The 21,195-nt window shown below is 39.4% G+C and overlaps 1 protein-coding gene across 4 annotated transcripts in view; it reads right to left on the reverse strand.

The window, feature by feature from the left end:
• DYM (dymeclin) overlaps positions 1-21,195 on the reverse strand; it is a 343,122-nt gene that overhangs the window by 94,777 nt on the left and 227,150 nt on the right. For all 4 annotated transcript variants that reach the window (XM_075840896.1, XM_075840904.1, XM_075840919.1 and 1 more), the window contains one exon: positions 10,244-10,346. In XM_075840896.1, the coding sequence (XP_075697011.1) occupies positions 10,244-10,346 (103 nt within the window). The remainder of the gene's footprint in view (positions 1-10,243; positions 10,347-21,195) is intronic.

The raw sequence follows: 21,195 nt of genomic DNA on the forward strand, positions 1-21,195 counted from the left end.
CAGTATTATAGTGGTTATATTCTTGTACATAGGGGGCAGTATTATGGTAGTTATATTCTTGTACATAGGAGGCAGTATTCTAGTAGTTATATTCTTGTACATAGGGGCAGTATTCTAGTAGTTATATTCTTGTACATAGGGGGCAGTATTATATTGGCTATATACTTGTACATAGGGGCAGTATTATAGTAGTTATATTCTTGTATATAGGGGGCAGTATTATAGTAGTTATATTCTTGTACATAGGGGGCAGTATTATAGTAGTTATATTCTTGTAGATAGGGGGCAGTATTCTAGTAGTTATATTCTTGTACATAGGGGGCAGTATTATAGTAGTTATATTCTTGTACATAGGAGGCAGTATTATAGTAGTTATATTCTTGTACATAGGAGGCAGTATTATAGTAGTTATATTCTTGTATATAGGAGGCAGTATTATATTAGTTATATTCTTGTACATAGGAGCAGTATTATAGTAGTTATATTCTTGTACATAGGGGGCAGTATTATAGTAGTTATATTCTTGTATATAGGGGCAGTATTATAGTAGTTATATTATTGTATATAGGGGCAGTATTATTGTAGTTATATTCTTGTACAGAGGGGGCAGTATTATTGTAGTTATATTTTTGTACATACAGTCAGTATTATAGTAGTTATATTCTTGTACATAGGAGGCAGTATTATAGTAGTTATATTCTTGTACATAGGAGGCAGTATTATAGTAGTTATATTCTTGAACATAGGGGGCAGTATTATAGAAGTTATATTCTAGTACATAGGGGGGCAGTATTATAGTAATTATATTCTAGTACATAGGGGGCAGTATTATAGAAGTTATATTCTAGTACATAGGGGGCAGTATTATAGTAGGTATATTCTTGTAGTCTCCCGCGTCTCGCACCAGCTTTGTCAAAAGCAGAATTCACCAAGCGTTTGATTGTTCACCCACTAATAGGGAACGTGAGCTGGGATGGACTGTGACTGTTGAGTTATACCCTACTGATGATAGGGTTGTCACCATAATAATCCTAAATGGTTTCCAATGCCAGTAAAGGAGTCCATTACTATGTTATTTGGAGTCTTCCCACGTTAGTGTAGGTGTTTTAGTTTGTGTAATACTCGTTCGTCAGAAATTGACGAAGCTGGTGCGAAATGTGCATTGTGGTGGTGGGCAGTGTGGTGCAGAAGTCCATTACGGCGTGTGGTGAGTAATTGACATTCATTGTGGCTCTCTTTAATATTATTTGGCCCAATGGTTTGGTATTCAAACATTGTATTGAGATTATATTGCTGTTATTTGTTTTCGAGAGCTACTTTGTACACGCTCCCCACTACGTACTGATTATTAATAGATCGTTGTAAAAGCTGTAACCTGCACCTTTTATTGTCCATCTATGCGGTTAGCTAGAAAGACTACGTAAAAAACTTTTACTGCGATATGTTACATGTAACGAAGATATACTGATATACAGTTAGGTCCAAAATTATTTGGACAGTGACACAAGTTTTGCCATTTTAGCGGATTACCAAAACATATTGAATATACAGTTACATAATCAATATGGGTTTAAAGTGCAGACTCTCAGATTTAATTTGGGGGTATTCACATCCTAATTTGAGGAAGGGTTTAGGAATTACAGCTCTTTGATATGTAGCTGCCTCTTTTTCAAGGGACCAAAAAGTAATTGGACAATTATCTCAAAAGCTTTGTAATGGGCTGCATCTGCTATTCCCTCGTTAATCCATCATCAATTAAGCAGGTAAAAGGTCTGGAGTTGATTCCAGGTGTGGCATTTGCATTTGGAAGCTGTTGCTGTGAACCCACAACATGAGGTCAAAGGAGCTCTCAATGCAAGTGAAACAGACCACCGTTAAGATTCCTTCATTTTTTTTCAGCCTATCAGAGAGATGCACAAATGTTAGGAGCGGCCAAATCAACAGTTTGGTACATTCTTGAAAAAAAAACAAAAAAACGCACTGGTGATCTCATGAATTCCAAAAGGACTGGATGTCCACGGAAGACATCAGGGCTGGATGATTGCAGAATCCTTTCCATCGTGAAGAAAAACCCCTTCACAACATCTACCCAAGTGGAGAACACTCTCATGGAAGTAGGTGTATCAGTATCTAAGTCTACCATAAAGAGAAGACTCCATGAGAGCAAATACAGAGGGTTCACCACAAGGTGCAAACCAATAATCAACCTCAAAAATAGAAAGGCCAGATTAGACTTTGCCAAACAACATGTAAAGAAGCCGCCCAGTTCTGGAACAGCATGAAACTAAGATCAACCTGTACCAGAATGATGGGAGGAAGAAAAGTATGGAGAAGGCTTGTACGGCTCATGATCCAAAGCACTCCACATCTTCTGTAAAACATGGTGGAGGCCGTGTGATGGCATGGGCATGCATGGCTGCCAAAGGAACTGGGTCACTAGTGTTTATTGATGACGTGACTGAAGACAGAAGCAGCCGGATGAATTCTGAAATGTTCAGGGATTTACTTACTGCTTAGAGTCAACCAAATGCAGCAAGGTTGATTGGACGTCGCTTCACAGTACAGATGGACAATAACCCAATACATACTGCGAAAGCAACCCAGGAGTTTTTAAGGCAAAAGAGTGGAATATTCTGCAATGGCCAAGTCACCAGATCTCAACCCGATTGAGCATTTCACTTGCTTAAAGAGGCTCTGTCACCAGATTATAAGTGCCCTGTCTCCTACATAATGAGATCGTCGCTGTAATGTAGGTAACAGTAAAGTAAAGTTATGAGCGTTCTTAGATTTATGCGAAGGACTTTCTTTATGCCCAACTGGTCTGTTTTTACTTTTGACCAAGTGGGCGTTGTGGAGAGAAGTGTATGACGCTGACCAATCAGCATCATACAGTTCTTTCCATTCATGTAATCAGCACATAGTGATCCTTCGTTGTTCACTATGTGCTGTCACATACTCAGACATTAACGTTACTGAAGTGTCTTGAGATAGACATCACCTCCAGCCAGGACGGGATGTCTATTCACAATCTCGACACTTGGGTAACGTTTGTGTGGGACTTACAGCACAGCAAGCGTTATCTCGCTGTAAACTGTCATTTACAGCGTGATCTTGCGAGATTGCACTTGCTGTGCTGTAAGTCCCACACAAACGTTACCGAAGTGTCGGGATTGTAAATAGACATCTCGTCCTGGATGGAGGTAATGTCTATTCACTGTCAAGACACTTCAGTAACGTTAATGTGGGTGTATGTGACAGCACATAGTGAACAACGCAGGATCACTATGTGCAGATTACATGAATGGAGAGAAGTGTATGACGCCGATTGGTCAGCGTCATGCACTTCTCTTTACAACGCCCACTTGGTCAAAAGTAAAAACACGCCCAGTTGGGCATTAAGAAAGTAATTAGCATAAAGCTAAAATCGCTCATAACTTGGTGAAAATAGATAATTTTTCTAAATAAAAAACTGCTGTCACCTACATTACAGCGCCAATCTCATTATGTAAGAGATATGCCACTTATAATGTGGTGACAGAACCTCTTTAAGACAAAACTTAAGGCAGAAAGACCCACAAACAAGCAACAACTGAAGACGCTGCAGTAAAGGCCGGACAAAGCTTCACAAAGGAGGAAACCCAGTGTTTGGTAATGTCCATGGGTTCCAGATTTTAGGCAGTCACTGCCTGAAAAGGTTTCTCTACAAAATATAAAAAAAAAAAAACATTTTAAATTATGGTAATATGTCCAATTACTTTTGAGCCCCTGAAATGAGGAGGTTGTGTAGAAAAATGGTTGCAATTCCTAAACGTTTCACAGGATATTTTTGTTCAACCTCTTGAATTAAACCTGAAAGTCTACACTTCAATTGCATCTCAGTTGTTTCAGTTCCAAACCAATGTGGTGGCAGCAGAGCCCAAATCATGAAGATTGTGTCACTGTCCAAATAATTCTGGACCTAACGCCTGATTCACATGAACGTGTTAAACGTCCGTGGGACGGCCGTTGAAACAGCGGCTGTCCCACAGACCGGTGTTATTTAATGTGGCCGTTCACACAGCCGTTGTTTCAACGGACCGTGTGAAGGGTTCGTGGGAAAATAGGAGATGTCTTATCTTTTCACACATCACGCTTCCCTCCATAGACTCAACTATTGGGGATGCGTGACATCACATCCTGCAGCGCTGAGCACGGATGCACGACGGACGTGAAAAACTGCAGTTTTTCACGTCCGAGATGTGCAGCGTTCCTGTGAATAAGGCCTAACTGTACAATTCACTTGAATATATAAGGTTTTTGTATATTGCTATATTGGATATAGAAGGGATGCTGTTAGAGTCCTAACAGCGCAGTACTCAGGGTTATAGGAATGTCTGTCAGCTGTTCTTGTAAGGAAACACAGCACCTTTTGCTGGGCATAATAAAGAGCTGATGGTATCCAACCGAATTCTTGCTGGAAAGATTAAAATAACAAAAACACACTGGCCGTAAATATTACTGAAATCCAAGCAGTGGAAGAATGTGGTTGATGATCTCTAATAGGAGATAAATAACCTCCTTAAATCAGCATTGTGTGTACCCACGCCTTCCCCTAACAAATTACATATCGATTTCAGGTGGATAATGAAATGACACTTCAAAATGGAGTATTTCTAACTATTAGGCCCCATGCACACAAATGTGCTTTTGCGGCCGAAAATCCCCCGAAAATCCACGGGCGAATTGCGGCCCCATTCATTCCTATGGGGCCATACACAGGCTCATAGAAAATAATGGACGCGGCCACGTGCACGGCCCGCGATTTGCGGGTGATACTTCGACCCTGGGTGACCCGAAAATCACATCCGTGCACATGGCTAAGGTCGTATGCATGAGGCCTTACAAATTTATAGATGATGCAGTCAACATCTAGTTGTGTGTGAAGGATTAGGAAGGGGTAAATAAAAAACAAAGTAAGACCCACCCGATGACTTGAAATTTGAGACCATGTAGCTTTGAGGCAGACAAGTCATCAAACTTCTTGCATGAAAGGACTTCTGCTGAGGCTAAAAGATCTCTGTTTACTGTCACGGAGGTTATGATTTTTAAAAATGTATCACTTTTTTCTTTTAACTGCCACCTATGTATAGGAATATAACTACTATAATACTGCCCCCTATGTACAAGAATATTACTACTATAATACTGCCCCCTATGTACAAGAATATAACTACTATAATGCTGCCTCCTATGTACAAGAATATAACTACTATAATACTGCCCCTATGTACAAGAATATAACTACTATAATACTGATCCCTATGTACAAGAATATAACTACTATAATACTGCCTCCTATGTACAAGAATATAACGAATATAATACTGCCCCCTATGTACAAGAATATTACTACTATAATACTGCCCCCTATGTACAAGAATATAACTACTATAATACTGCCTCCTATGTACAAGAATATAACTACTATAATACTGCCCCTATGTACAAGAATATAACTACTATAATACTGATCCCTATGTACAAGAATATAACTACTATAATACTGCCCCCTATGTACAAGAATATAACTACTATAATACTGCCTCCTATGTACAAGAATATAACAAATATAATACTGCCCCTTATGTAAAAGAATATAACTATAATACTGCCTCCTATGTACAAGAATATAACTACTATAATACTGCCCCCTATGTACAAGAATATAACTATAATACTGCCTCCTATGTACAAGAATATAACTACTATAATACTGTCCCTATGTACAAGAATATAACGACTATAATACTGCCCCCTATGTACAAGAATATAACTACTATAATACTGCCCCATATATACAAGAATAAAACTACTATAATACCGCCCCCTATGTACAAGAATATAACTACTATAATACTGCTCCTATGTACAAGAATATAACTCCTATAATACTGCCTCCTATGTACAAGAATATAACTACTATAATACTGCCCCCTATGTACAAGAATATAACTACTATAATACTGCCTCCTATGTACAAGAATATAACTACTATAATACTGCCTCCTATGTACAAGAATATAACTACTATAATACTGTCCCTATGTACAAGAATATAACGACTATAATACTGCCCCCTATGTACAAGAATATAACTACTATAATACTGCCCCATATATACAAGAATAAAACTACTATAATACTGCCCCCTATGTACAAGAATATAACTCCTATAATACTGCTCCTATGTACAAGAATATAACTCCTATAATACTGCCTCCTATGTACAAGAATATAACTCCTATAATACTGCCTCCTATGTACAAGAATATAACTCCTATAATACTGCCCCCTACGTACAAGAATATAACTACTATAATACTGCCTCCTACATACAAGAATATAACTACTATAATACTGCCCCCTATATACAAGAATATAACTACTATAATACTGCTCCTATGTACAAGAATATAACTACTATAATACTGATCCCTATGTACAAGAATATAACTACTATAATACTGCTCCTATATACAAGAATATAACGAATATAATACTGCCCCCTATGTACAAGAATATAACTATAATACTGCCTCCTATGTACAAGAATATAACTACTATAATACTGCCCCCTATGTACAAGAATATAACTATAATACTGCCTCCTATGTACAAGAATATAACTACTATAATACTGTCCCTATGTACAAGAATATAACTACTATAATACTGCCCCATATATACAAGAATAAAACTACTATAATACTGCCCCCTATGTACAAGAATATAACTCCCATAATACTGCCTCCTATGTACAAGAATATAACTCCTATAATACTGCCCCCTATGTACAAGAATATAACTACTATAATACTGCCTCCTACATACAAGAATATAACTACTATAATACTGCCCCGTACATACAAGAATATAACTACTATAATACTGCCCCCTATGTACAAGAATATAACTACTATAATACTGCTCCTATGTACAAGAATATAACTACTATAATACTGATCCCTATGTACAAGAATATAACTACTATAATACTGCTCCTATATACAAGAATATAACTACTATAATAATGCCCCCTATATACAAGAATATAACTACTATAATACTGCTCCTATGTACAAGAATATAACTACTATAATACTGCCTCCTATGTACAAGAATATAACTATTATAATACTGCCCCCTATGTACAAGAATATAACTACTATAATACTGCACCTATGTACAAGAATATAACTACTATAATACTGCCCCCTATGTACAAGAATATAACTACTATAATACTGCCCCTTATGTACAAGAATATAACTACTATAATACTGCCCCTATGTATAAGAATATAACTACTATAATACTGCCTCCTATGTACAAGAATATAACTACTATAATACTGCTCCTATGTACAAGAATATAACTACTATAATACTGATCCCTATGTACAAGAATATAACTACTATAATACTGATCCCTATGTACAAGAATATAACTACTATAATACTGCTCCTATATACAAGAATATAACTACTATAATAATGCCCCCTATATACAAGAATATAACCACTATAATATTGCCTTCTATGTACAAGAATATAACTACTATAATACTGCTTCCTATGTACAAGAATATAACTACTATAATACTGCTCCTATATACAAGAATACAGCTACTATAATACTGCCCCTATGTACAAGAATATAACTACTATAATACTGCCCCTATGTACAAGAATATAACTACTATAATACTGCCTCCTATGTACAAGAATATAACTACTATAATACTGCCTCCTATGTACAAGAATATAACTACTATAATACTGCCTCCTATGTACAAGAATATAACTACTATAATACTGTCCCTATGTACAAGAATATAACGACTATAATACTGCCCCCTATGTACAAGAATATAACTACTATAATACTGCCCCATATATACAAGAATAAAACTACTATAATACTGCCCCTATGTACAAGAATATAACTCCTATAATACTGCTCCTATGTACAAGAATATAACTCCTATAATACTGCCTCCTATGTACAAGAATATAACTCCTATAATACTGCCTCCTATGTACAAGAATATAACTCCTATAATACTGCCCCCTACGTACAAGAATATAACTACTATAATACTGCCTCCTACATACAAGAATATAACTACTATAATACTGCCCCCTATATACAAGAATATAACTACTATAATACTGCTCCTATGTACAAGAATATAACTACTATAATACTGATCCCTATGTACAAGAATATAACTACTATAATACTGCTCCTATATACAAGAATATAACGAATATAATACTGCCCCCTATGTACAAGAATATAACTATAATACTGCCTCCTATGTACAAGAATATAACTACTATAATACTGCCCCCTATGTACAAGAATATAACTATAATACTGCCTCCTATGTACAAGAATATAACTACTATAATACTGTCCCTATGTACAAGAATATAACTACTATAATACTGCCCCATATATACAAGAATAAAACTACTATAATACTGCCCCCTATGTACAAGAATATAACTCCCATAATACTGCCTCCTATGTACAAGAATATAACTCCTATAATACTGCCCCCTATGTACAAGAATATAACTACTATAATACTGCCTCCTACATACAAGAATATAACTACTATAATACTGCCCCGTACATACAAGAATATAACTACTATAATACTGCCCCCTATGTACAAGAATATAACTACTATAATACTGCTCCTATGTACAAGAATATAACTACTATAATACTGATCCCTATGTACAAGAATATAACTACTATAATACTGCTCCTATATACAAGAATATAACTACTATAATAATGCCCCCTATATACAAGAATATAACTACTATAATACTGCTCCTATGTACAAGAATATAACTACTATAATACTGCCTCCTATGTACAAGAATATAACTATTATAATACTGCCCCCTATGTACAAGAATATAACTACTATAATACTGCACCTATGTACAAGAATATAACTACTATAATACTGCCCCCTATGTACAAGAATATAACTACTATAATACTGCCCCTTATGTACAAGAATATAACTACTATAATACTGCCCCTATGTATAAGAATATAACTACTATAATACTGCCTCCTATGTACAAGAATATAACTACTATAATACTGCTCCTATGTACAAGAATATAACTACTATAATACTGATCCCTATGTACAAGAATATAACTACTATAATACTGATCCCTATGTACAAGAATATAACTACTATAATACTGCTCCTATATACAAGAATATAACTACTATAATAATGCCCCCTATATACAAGAATATAACCACTATAATATTGCCTTCTATGTACAAGAATATAACTACTATAATACTGCTTCCTATGTACAAGAATATAACTACTATAATACTGCTCCTATATACAAGAATACAGCTACTATAATACTGCCCCTATGTACAAGAATATAACTACTATAATACTGCCCCTATGTACAAGAATATAACTACTATAATACTGCCTCCTATGTACAAGAATATAACTACTATAATACTGCCTCCTATGTACAATAATATATCTACTATAATACTGCCCCCTATGTACAAGAATATAACTACTATAATACTGCCCCCTATGTACAAGAATATAACTATAATACTGCCTCCTATGTACAATAAAATAACTACTATAATACTGCCTCCTATGTACAAGAATATAACTACTATAATACTGCTCCTATATACAAGAATATAACTACTATAAGACTGCCCCCTATAAAGAAGAATATCAGTGCTTATGATGAGGAATATTTTAACATCTGACCAGAAATTCTCTTTAAGGCACTGATTTATGGCCTGCAGTAAAGGAGCTGGGACTTGCTTTGCTCGCTGTAAAGTCCACATCAGATTTAATTGCATGTTCATCTAAACAATGTGGACATTATTGACACACAGACATTCCTTGCTGTTATATAAAGACTATTGCACTATGTACATACTGAGAATAGTTGTGTCTGGTTTATTGCACCAGTGACAGGCTCCTGTCACTCGCAGTTCCGTCACATCTGGGTGTACAGTAAACCACATGTGAGACGTGAAGTCATCCTCAGAGTCTCGAGGTTGATTCTTGGTCTCCGCTCCGACAGACTGTGGCGACCAAGAGTGTCAATGTCTTGATCAGCGGCGCTGAGAAGCTGCCTCACACAAAACACACACAAGCTTTCAGTTTGATACTCACGTAGTCAGGAAATGGAGAGTCATCTGAGCCAAGGGATCCTCGCAGAGACTGTGTGGCTTGCTCCAGGACTTTGTTGTGTTTTTTAGAGAGCAATGAAAACAAACTAGAAGAAAAAAAGAAGAATAATGTTAATAAAGACAGATAAAGCCCAGATATTGCGATACGGCTTCATGGGAGCCAGCGGTAATGTGGGATCCCACAGAAAGAATCAGTGCATAATATGGAAGAGGCTTGGCGTGGGATCTTTCACAGTGTAGCAACTTGCTTCTATATACTGATACACATATCAACATATATATCTACACCTATATCTGTCTGTAGCATCTTCACTTAGAGCCCCGACGAGGAGTCAGAGGGCGTCTGCCAAGACATACCAATACTAAGTAACAGTAACCAAGAACTCAACCTTAAAAACGGCGCCATAGAGTATTTATTGCGCGGGTTTTAGTCGGCTGCCCGAGAAGATAGAAGTAGCTTTCGCTGCTTTTGTCTTCTCAGTTCTCTTGTATACAATTAGCGCTGTGTATATGAATAGAGGCAGCGGCAGCAGCGCTGCCTCGATTGGTCCTGATGATCATGTGACTGGTCACATGCTCGCCGGGATGCCGTTAGTTGCAGGCTGCTGCTGGGTCTAACTAGACACAGCACAGCCCTATAAGTGACAATCGTCTCTATAAGAGGGCTGATTTCCATTCTGTGCAGCACCAGTTAGGGACAGACCTTAATAATAATAATTAAATCAAAATAAAGTGGCAAAAAACGTAATACATTCATATAAAAAAACAGCCTAAAAAAAGAAAACTTTCCCCCGACCGATCATTGTCGTAACGCTAGCCCTGACCCAGTTACCCTAATTAGACATGTAGTATATCAAAATGTACGGTAGACAATGACTATCACAAATAAAAAGGTCTATTTTAGGTTAAAACTATATTATTACGAGAAAAAAATAGCTGAAATGCAAAAAGCATTTTTTTTTTTACTATCATTTTCAAACTTTGAACCTAGAAATTCTTAAATAGCAAAAAGCATGTGTATAAAAATGATTAGAAAAAAAAGAAACCGGCATGGTCTATGAAAAAACAACAACACCACGTCGCTAGCCCAACAAATAAAAAAGTTATAGGGGTTCAACGAACACGTGCTAAAAATGGCGTCTGGTCCTGAAGGCTCAAAACAGCCCGGTCCTGAACCGGTTAATATAAAGGACACTAACCAGAAAAAATAAAAATACTATGTTTCTTCTATGCGGAGGTTCAATCACTTGTAGTTGCAGGCCCAGGGCCTGAGGCTGCACTACTGAGAGATTCAGATGACATGTCCCCTTCTGATTTCTGTCAGGTGCAGTGTCATCAGAGACGTCGAGAGAGATTTATCAAAACTGGTGCAAAGGAAAAGTGGAGTAGTTGTCCATAGCAACCAATCAGATTCCAGCTCTTTTTTTTTTTTTTCAGAGGCCCTTGTGAAAATGAAAAAAGGAATCTGATTGGTTGCTATGGGTCACTGCTCCACTTTTTCTTTGCACCAGTTTTGATAAATCTCCTGCATTGTCAGGATCCAAATCAAATAAATCCTCTAAATCCTATCTGTACATGCTATGAGCGTCTATTAGTGGACATTCATGTACTAAGGGATCTGAATCCACACAAAGGGTAGAATTTATTAGGACTGGCGTTCAATACGCCAGTCAATCTAAAAAACGCTGGCGTAAGATGTGCCTAATTTATTAAAAGGCCCATCTCTGGCAGGCGGTGCTCCATAAAATCAAATCTATGCCAACAAGGAACTGGCAGAGATTTACGCTATAATTTACACCAGTTTCCTGGCATAAATTACAGTAACTTTATCGGCCCGCCATGGCCCCGCCCCTCCTGCTAAGCTCAAGGATCAATATAATGGTTATGAATTCTTAAAGTGGCCTCATGAAGACAACCCTTTTTTAAAGAAGCCAACTTCTTTAACCCCCGATCAGCTGGGGGAAGCCGTGTCTGGCCATACATCTCCCCTGCAGCAGATGACGGACATTCAAATGAACAATAAATACAGCAGAGTGACTCTTGGTTCTGTCTCATACATGGGGGACGGAGAAGGGACTAACCGGTAACCCCCTCTATGACGTCCATATGGCCTAAAAAGGGGGCTACATCTAAAGAATGGGTCTCATGTGAGTGATCAACTATAACACAAACTCAGTACATACAAAGACTTCCAAGAATTTAAGGAGCTTGCCTGGATTAGAAAAACATGACTGCTTTCTACCAGAAACAGCGCCACATCTGTACATGTCTGGTGTTGCAGCTCAGCTTCATGAGATTGGGGCTCAGCTGCAATGCTACATAAAACCTGTGGATAGGTGTGGTGCCGTTTTTAGAAGAAAGCAGCTATGATTTTTCTACTATTGGAAAACCCCTTTGAATCATAAAAAAGTGAAAGGGACAGACCTCTTCAGATCAGGGCATCTATCAGGTCTATTCTGAGACTTGAGTCTACGGAAATGTGAATGTAGATTTTTACACCAAGCACTGTGAATTAATATGTAAGCTATGGGGTGTGTCTCTTGACAAGCTTGCTTACGGTTTCCAATAACAACCAGAAGAAAAGGGAGTGCAGCTCTGGAGTATAATATAGGCTGTAACTCAGGATCAATACAGGATAAGTAATGTAATGCATGTGGACAGTAACTCCACCAGCAGAATAGCGAGCGCGGCTCTGGAGTATAATACAGGATGTAACTCAGGACAAGTACAGTATAAGCAATGTAATGTATGTACACAGTGACTCCACCAGCAGAATAGCGAATGCAGTTCTGGAGTATAATACAGGAGGTAATTCAGAATCAGTACAGGATAAGTAATGTATGTACACAGCGACCACCAGCAGAATAGTGAGTGCAGCACTGGAGTATAATGCAGGATGTAACTCCGGATCAGTACAGGATAAGTAATGTAATGTATGTACACAGTGACTCCACCAGCAGAATAGTGAGTGCAGCTCTGGAGTATAATACAGGATGTAACTCAGGATCAGCTCAGTATAAGTAATGTAATGTATGTACACAGTGACTCCGCAGCAGAATAGTGAGTGCAGCACTGGAGTATAATACAGGATGTAGCTCAAGATCAGTACAGGATAAGTAATGTAATGCATGCACACAGTGACTCCACCAGCAGAATAGCGAGTGCAGCACTGGAGTATAATACAGGTTGTAACTCAGGATCATTACAAGATAAGTAATGTAATGTATGTACACAGAGACTCCACCAGCAGAATAGTGAGTGCAGCTCCCGAGTATAATACAGGATGTAACTCAGGATCAGTTCAGGATAAGTAATGTAATGTATGTACACAGTGACTCCGCAAGCAGAATAGTGAGTGCAGCTCTGGAGTATAATACTGGATGTAACTCAGGATCTATCTATCTTTATCCTGCCACATACAGTGATCACCAGACCAGTGTTGCAGATCAGTCTTTGGTGATCTTGAAGCGTTCAGCTGACTGGAGAACTACAGGTTCCAGCACGCCCGGTGTTAGGGTAGGGTATCCATACAAATAAAATTCCCATAGTTCTCTACATTCAGAAGCCTCCAGACAACAGGCAATTAAGGAAAATTGTGCAAATAAATGCTTACAGTCCTAACTTGATCTTCCTCAAATAAAAAAAGATTGTATGAGCGCAGGACCATAAACAGGATTTCCTAATAAAACCAGAGACTCGAGAAACTTGGTGTGGAAAATTCCTGAAACTAAATACTCTTAGCCACGAAGACAAAATATTTATAAGGTTTGCATACACACGGGCCGAATGAGCGGGTAGAGGTTTATTTTTAAGCCCGTAGTAGTTTGCATTATGGCCTTTGCATTTCCAGGGAGACTGATGGAGCGAGGTCCCATGGAGATGGCCCAGGAGTCTGGCCTGGCACAATCTCATGACAATATCCCTCTTTAATATTCTGAATGTTCCTTAAACTTTTGTCTTGCTCATTTTTCCCATGCAGACAATGGTCTGCGGTTTGGACGTTTCCTTAATAATATTAGATAAACAGGAGTCTGCTGAGCCAGAGACTTCACAAAGCAGAATAACGTGGTGTATGGGAAAGAGAGGGACAATATTCTATCCGCACATAATATCTGCAAGTGTCCATCAAGGAGGGTTGTGCCCAGCGCCCAACAGATTCTAGGGTATATGGAATGTGTACTGGGGATATTCCCAACAACTTAGACATGTTTTCTCTCATCCTATATGAATAAAACGTAATCCTTTATATGATTAAAAATTCTCTAACTTTCTAAAATTCATATATACGTGTTTGCTATCAGTAAATGAAAATCTTGCTCGATACCACAAGCTGAAATCCCATCCTGAACAAGCCCGAGATCATGCATCATTCACCCAAACGCCCAAACAAAAAGTACAGCATGCCATGCAAAAAAAAAAAAAAAAAAAGTGTTCACTCTGGATCCGATCCATCATACAGGGGTAGGGACCTCAGCCTATTCCACTACCCTTTGAGACCAGAGTTGCTTGGCTGTTTCTATAAATCCATTAGAAGAGAATGGAGAGGGCCGCGTGCATGCACGGCCCTCTCTACACTGGCCACCATCAGGAATCTGTGGCCAGCGGCCACCTCAACAGACAAAACAGGGCTTGGATGACCCTCATTCTTGATATAGGTGGGTCCCAGAGCTGGAATCCACATCTATCACATATCCTGCGGATATGTCATAAACGTCAACCTTGGGAATAACCCTTTAAAGTGGTTTTCTAGGAGTCAAATATCGATGGTCAATCCTTCATTATTTACACAGGCACAGTGGTTCATGGGTATGTGTGGTTGTGTTTGGTACTACAACTTAGTCAAAGTCCGTTCCCTCTGCGGATCGTCGGAGGGCTCAGGGGTTGATCAAACGGTGACTGACTGGGTTTCACTAACCCACCCCAAAGGTGTCAACTAATCTGCTGAGCATGAGAGAATTTTTTATGAGGTAATGTGTGTGGAGAATAAAAAGAATGTATCGTACATTACTAAGCGTATAGCTGCATATACTATGTCCTGCACAGTGGACAAGTGAGGGTATGTGCACACAACCTATTTTCAGGCGTAATGGAGGCGTTTTACGCCTCGAATTACGCCTGAAAAGACGGCTCCAATACGTCGCAAACATCTGCCCATTGCTTGCAATGGGTCTTACAATGTTCTGTGCAGACGAGCTGTCATTTTATGCGTCGCTGTCAAAAGACGGCGCGTAAAATTACGGCCGCATCAAAGAAGTGCAGGACACTTCCTGGGACGTAATTGGAGCCGTTTTTCATTGACTCCAATGAAGAACAGCTCCAAATTATGTCCGTAAAAGACGCCGCGGAAAAACGTCTGAAATTCAGGAGCGGTTTTCTCCTGAAAACAGCTCCGTAATTTCAGACGTATTCGGCGTTGTCGTGTGAACATACCCTAAGAGTTCTATTTTACACCGCCGTATAAAAAAATAGAGCAAAAGTAAAAATTTTCTCCCTGATCCACGGTGGGATATAAACATATAGAATAAACCAGAGACAAAGGTTGTCAAGTGTCACCAGGTCACTGCATAGGATGTTAGAGATCCATACAGCTGCCATGTGTAACCTGTATAGCAAGGTGGGATGAGACAGGGGTTACTCCAGGTAAGGAGATCTGATCGCAGCAGCCACAGCTTTACCTCCTATGATCCTGATCATCTCTGACCGTCAACCACGTATCAGATTTACTTATAGTAAATAAAGCAAGAGGATGGCGGCCACTGTGTAAGTTGGGGAGCCTGACAACTATCCGTTATACATCAATGTAATCAAGAATTAAAGGAACACTCCAGGCAAAACTGATACACTGTGTTATAGCTAGTACAGGACCTGAGGGGACGGCGCATGACAAAGGATTTAAAAAAAACACCAAAGAGAGAAGTCATGCTTTTGCCTGGAGTGTTCCTTTAAGGTGTAACTAAACTTTTAAAAAACTTTTGACACGTCAGAAGTTTTGATCAGTGGGGGTCCGAGCACGGAGACCCCCGCAGATCGCTAAAACGAAGTGGCTGAAGCGGGCGATATCCCGCTTTGTTTCTGATAGGCTTTCCTCGGAGCGGTTTACGTGCTCAATATAAAGTCTTTTGAGCCCGTACACCACTCGCTCAGTTTTCCGAACAAAGTGGCACAAAGCTCGTCCGAGTACTTCTGCCGCTTTGTGTTAGCGATTGGTGGGTTGTCACGGTGCACGGACCCCCACCGATCAAAACTTCTGACATGTCCCTGTAACATGTCAAAAGTTTTTTACGTTTAGTTACGCTTTAATGAGCATTTTCAGCTAGAATGTGTTTATCCATCAGTGCAATCTGCATTCATGTATATAGCATTCGGACTAAAATGTTAAAAATACACTAAATGTTAGAAAAAATTATGACCTCACAATCTCCTTTTCCTTACCACAATTAAAAGTATAAAGAAAAAAAAAATGTGACTGGGAGGCAGCGTGCTGAATACTTTTCTTATTGCTTTTCCTGCAATTGGAAACCTAGCAAACTAAGCTACACCCTACAACTCACTGCACATAAATCGGAGAACATGGGACCCTTTGAGTCTCTGGGCAGCTGTTCGCCGCCTGGAATTATTAGGGTATGTTCACACGCAAACGCAAAATACGTCTGGAATTACAGAGCTGTTTTCAGGCGAAAACCGCTCCTAAATTTCAGGCGTTTTTGCAAGTACTCGCGTTTTTCGCGGCGTCTTTTACAGACGTAATTGGAGCTGTTTTTCATTGGAGTCAATGAAAAACGGCTCCAAAAACATCCCAAGTAGTGTCCTGCACTTCTTTGACGTATTTTACGCGCCGTCTTTTGACAGCGACGCGTAAAATTACAACTCGTCTGAACAGAACATCGTAAAACCCATTGCAAGCAATGGGCAGATGTTTGCAGATGTTTGCAGACGTAATGGAGCCGTCTTTTCAGGCGTAATTCGAGGCGTAAAACGCCCGAATTACGCCTGAAAATAGGTGGTGTGAACATACCCTTAGTGTAAGGACAGTTTCTAGTGCTAATCGTTCTAGAGCTGAATACACATTCTCTCGGTGTGATTTGTTGGCTTTTACAAGGTAGCTCATATATACAACTTTATCTGTATATATAGCACGTGTGGAAATTATTGGCACGTGTATATACATTACACAGAAAAGTGGTGAATTACAGAACACAGGTTCAGGTCTGTTGCTACTTCTAGAAACCGTAAAGATTATCCAAGGAGCAACAGAAGATGTTCATCAAGCTGACAGAAAGACACCAGGAACATGCATTTAACTGGGGAGGAAGAAGTACTTATGTAATGATCCCGAGTTACAGCCTGTATTATACACCAGAGCTGCATTCACAATTCTGATGGTCATTATTGGAAACAGTCGACAAGCTTGTCGTCAGACACACCCCTAACAGCTTGGCCGAGTTCCTACAATGCAGGAGGCAATTATGCCACGTTGAAATATCTGAAATGAATAGCAAAACTTGCTCGTCCTACATGCAGATTGTGCCACGGATTTCCCAATTTGAATTGAAAAAATAGGAATTCATGGTTAAACTGGAAGACGGTAAGATATTTATTGGAAAATTCGTACCACGTCCTAAAATCCATGCATATGTTTTTCCACAGCCTGTGAATGGGGTTTTGAAAAACCCCACCCATCATGCATTGCGGTATATTCTGTTACAAGTTTCTGCTGTGAAACCGTATGTACCGTGTGAACTTAGCCTTCGTTTTTGCTACATCAGATTACTGTACCGAGCCTTACGTATAAACTACGACAAGCAAACTGTGCAGACATTAAATCAGAAAGGAATGGTGGGAGATTTCAGCTCTGGAGTATTAGAAGGGCTAGAACGCATGATCAGTAGGAGATGGGTAATGTAATATATCAATATAATCTACATAAATAAATAGTTCAGTCGCTTTATAAATACATGAAAGCATAATTGGGAGTCCACAGATAAGATTACTTTAAATAATTTGTTTTAAGAGAATTCAATCTTGAATGTTGCTTTGATGAGGTCCTCATTGCTTTTCTAACCAAAGCGGCTCCCGCTTTGCGGTCAGGGAAATGTTTGGTTCTGCTGAGCTTTACCGAAAAGTAACAAAATCTGTATGTAGACTGGCTATTTCCAAACATTTGTAGGAAGAATTTGACTTACAGAAAAGACATTGTCAAAGGGCCACCAGTGCTCCACCGAGACCATCTATACTTAATATGGAGGATCAATACTCCGGTATATATTCAATACTACCCAATACCGCCACCTACCACCACCACTTACCGGGAACCACAATACTTTACATATATGGCACTTTGGCAGGATACCATAACGCATACCACGTGTTACACACGGGTTATGGTGGCGCAAATGTCAACATGTGCCTTGCAAAGGGTAAAATCTGCAGCAAACCCACAATTCCGCGCATATTTTGTCCGCTACATGTGGATGGGTTTTTTAAAAACACATCTATGGTACTGTAAATTGCGGTGAATTTTTAGTGCGATATCTGCCTAATTGATAAATAGGTGGTATAACGGTTAGCCTGTGTACACACACACACACACACACACACACACACACACACACACACACGTGTTGACTGCTCCTTTAAGAGCTTCTGTCACAAATTCTGTCTTTTTAGGGGCGAATAGCGCTGCATACAGCAACATTTTTCCTGTCAAAACAACGGAACCCATTGGACCTCATGTGTCAGCGGGGTTAGTCTGGAGTCGGTGGTCTTCGTCGCACAACGGATCCTCCTCTGCTTTGTGGTTTCCAATATAGACGAAAACCACCATGCAGATTTGAGCATGGCCTAATAGACCAGGAGTGACTAATAGTTTTGAATGGATAGAGGTGAGCGCATGCACGGCACCACTCTTATTATGTCAGAATATGGCGTTGTGGAGATTCCCATTCAACCGATAGGTGGGGTTCCCATGTGGATATGACAATGGAAAACCCCCTTTATGTAATTACCATACATTTTTTTTTTCTTGGAGGAGGGGGCAGGGAGCCAGTACAACATGATTTCACTTACAGTAATCAGGTCTACAGTCTTGTAAACAGCGTTTTCACGGAAATAGGATGCACGTCTGAATGATTATAATATTAACTAGGTCAGACATTGAGATTAGAGCTGGGAACGACCAGACGAGGTTAATATGGGAATCTAAGTCTAGTGAATGGAATTGAAAGCAGCTTTCACCTTCACAGCTGTTCTCAGTCTACGGACGCCATGATTCTCAGCCGGCAACTGAAGCGAAGGACGAGGGAGTGTTCACATTACAGTCATATCGCGGTTATAGCCACGATGTCTGCAAAAACTCAGCGGCTTTCTGAAACTGCCGTGTTATTGCTGTGGTAGCGTGCCAAGAACCTCTGCATGACTGCAAAATGTGAACACAGCCCAAGACGAAGAGAGTACATTTTATGTCATGGCACCTTATGGCGCTGTAGGAGATTAGAAAAACATGGCTGCTTTTTTTCCCCAGAAGCAGCGTTACTATTGTCCATCGGCTGTGTCTAGTAGTAACATAACCCCTTGCCACCGCAGTCATTTTTCAGTTTTTTTTTTATTTAGTTTTTTTTCCGCGTCTTGGGGGGGGGGGGGGGGCGATGAGCTGTCGTAGAGGACGGCCGCTTCTTTCGAACAGCTTAGATACAGCAGTGGCTATTAACTGCAGAATTTAAATAGTTAAAACGGCCGGGATCGGAATAATCTCAGATCCCAGCCATAGCAGTGAAGTGTCGGCTGTATCATACGACTGACACGCACTAAGTATGAAGTGGGCTCGTGCCCGATATGACGTAACCCCATGTCAAATGATGGCAGGGGGTTAAATGGAGCGGAACTGCAGTTTATAGTAGAAAGTAGTCATGGTTTCCAGTAGTTATATACTAAATTATATAGCAGCAATACATTTTGCTGTAATCCGGGTTGGATTCAAATTGAAGACCCCAATGACTGAATCTTCCTGGGGTCCCTTAAAATATTGTATTTGTTTTTATACAAGGAGGTATCATGTGATGAAAAAGAAGAAACGCAGCCCATGAATAAAAGACAAATAGTTTATAAAAACATCAGCACCAAACTCAAATCTGACAGGAGACGTCGAATGGAACTTTCCAAGTAGAGATGCCGCTGTGATTGGCAGGGGTCATAGCGGTTGGGCATTGTGGTATATCCTAGTGATATGGCATCAATATCTCTAATGAGACAACACATTTAATAGCTGTAGAATAAAAATTTCTGCAACTTTCTAAAATACTTTGTGTTTCAATACCGCACCATAATCAAGTTCTCGGTTTCCCGTCAGTAAATGGGGAAACCAGGGCAGACCTAGCGAGTCTAGGATATTGTGTGTGAGCCAATTACACAAATCTCTCTCCTGCACTGATGGTTAGTAACAATGTATCAGTGCAGGTAAAATATATCGGCCTGGAGTCCAAGCTCATTACCTCACAGAAGATTGTATAGACTGGGTACAATTGTAACAATCCTTTAGGCCCAGATCACATCTACATTAAAGGATCTATTATGGCCTCCGCCACAGGTCCGGTTCAAAACCATAACAGACTACGAAAAACGGCTCCAAAAAACGGTCCATCGGAACTGAACACCGTTTTTCCCATTGCAATCAATAAGCAGATGTTTGGAGGCGTTCTGCTTCCGATTCTTCTACCGTTTTTCGGGCGTTTACGGCCCGAAAACAGCCGTGTGAACATACCCTAAGAAGTATTAGGTCTGTATCAGTAATCAAGAATCTTCTCATTCACGGACACCAACTAGAGATCTTGAAAATAGAATAAATATCTTTATTTCAGGCCTCATGAATACAGCAGTGCCATGTACAAGTCGCCTACAGCGGCCAACTAAGCGCCCGCAGCGGCCAACTAAGCGCCCGCA

The sequence above is a fragment of the Rhinoderma darwinii genome, chromosome 1, assembly GCF_050947455.1.
Source record: "Rhinoderma darwinii isolate aRhiDar2 chromosome 1, aRhiDar2.hap1, whole genome shotgun sequence".
NCBI lineage: Eukaryota > Metazoa > Chordata > Amphibia > Anura > Rhinodermatidae > Rhinoderma > Rhinoderma darwinii.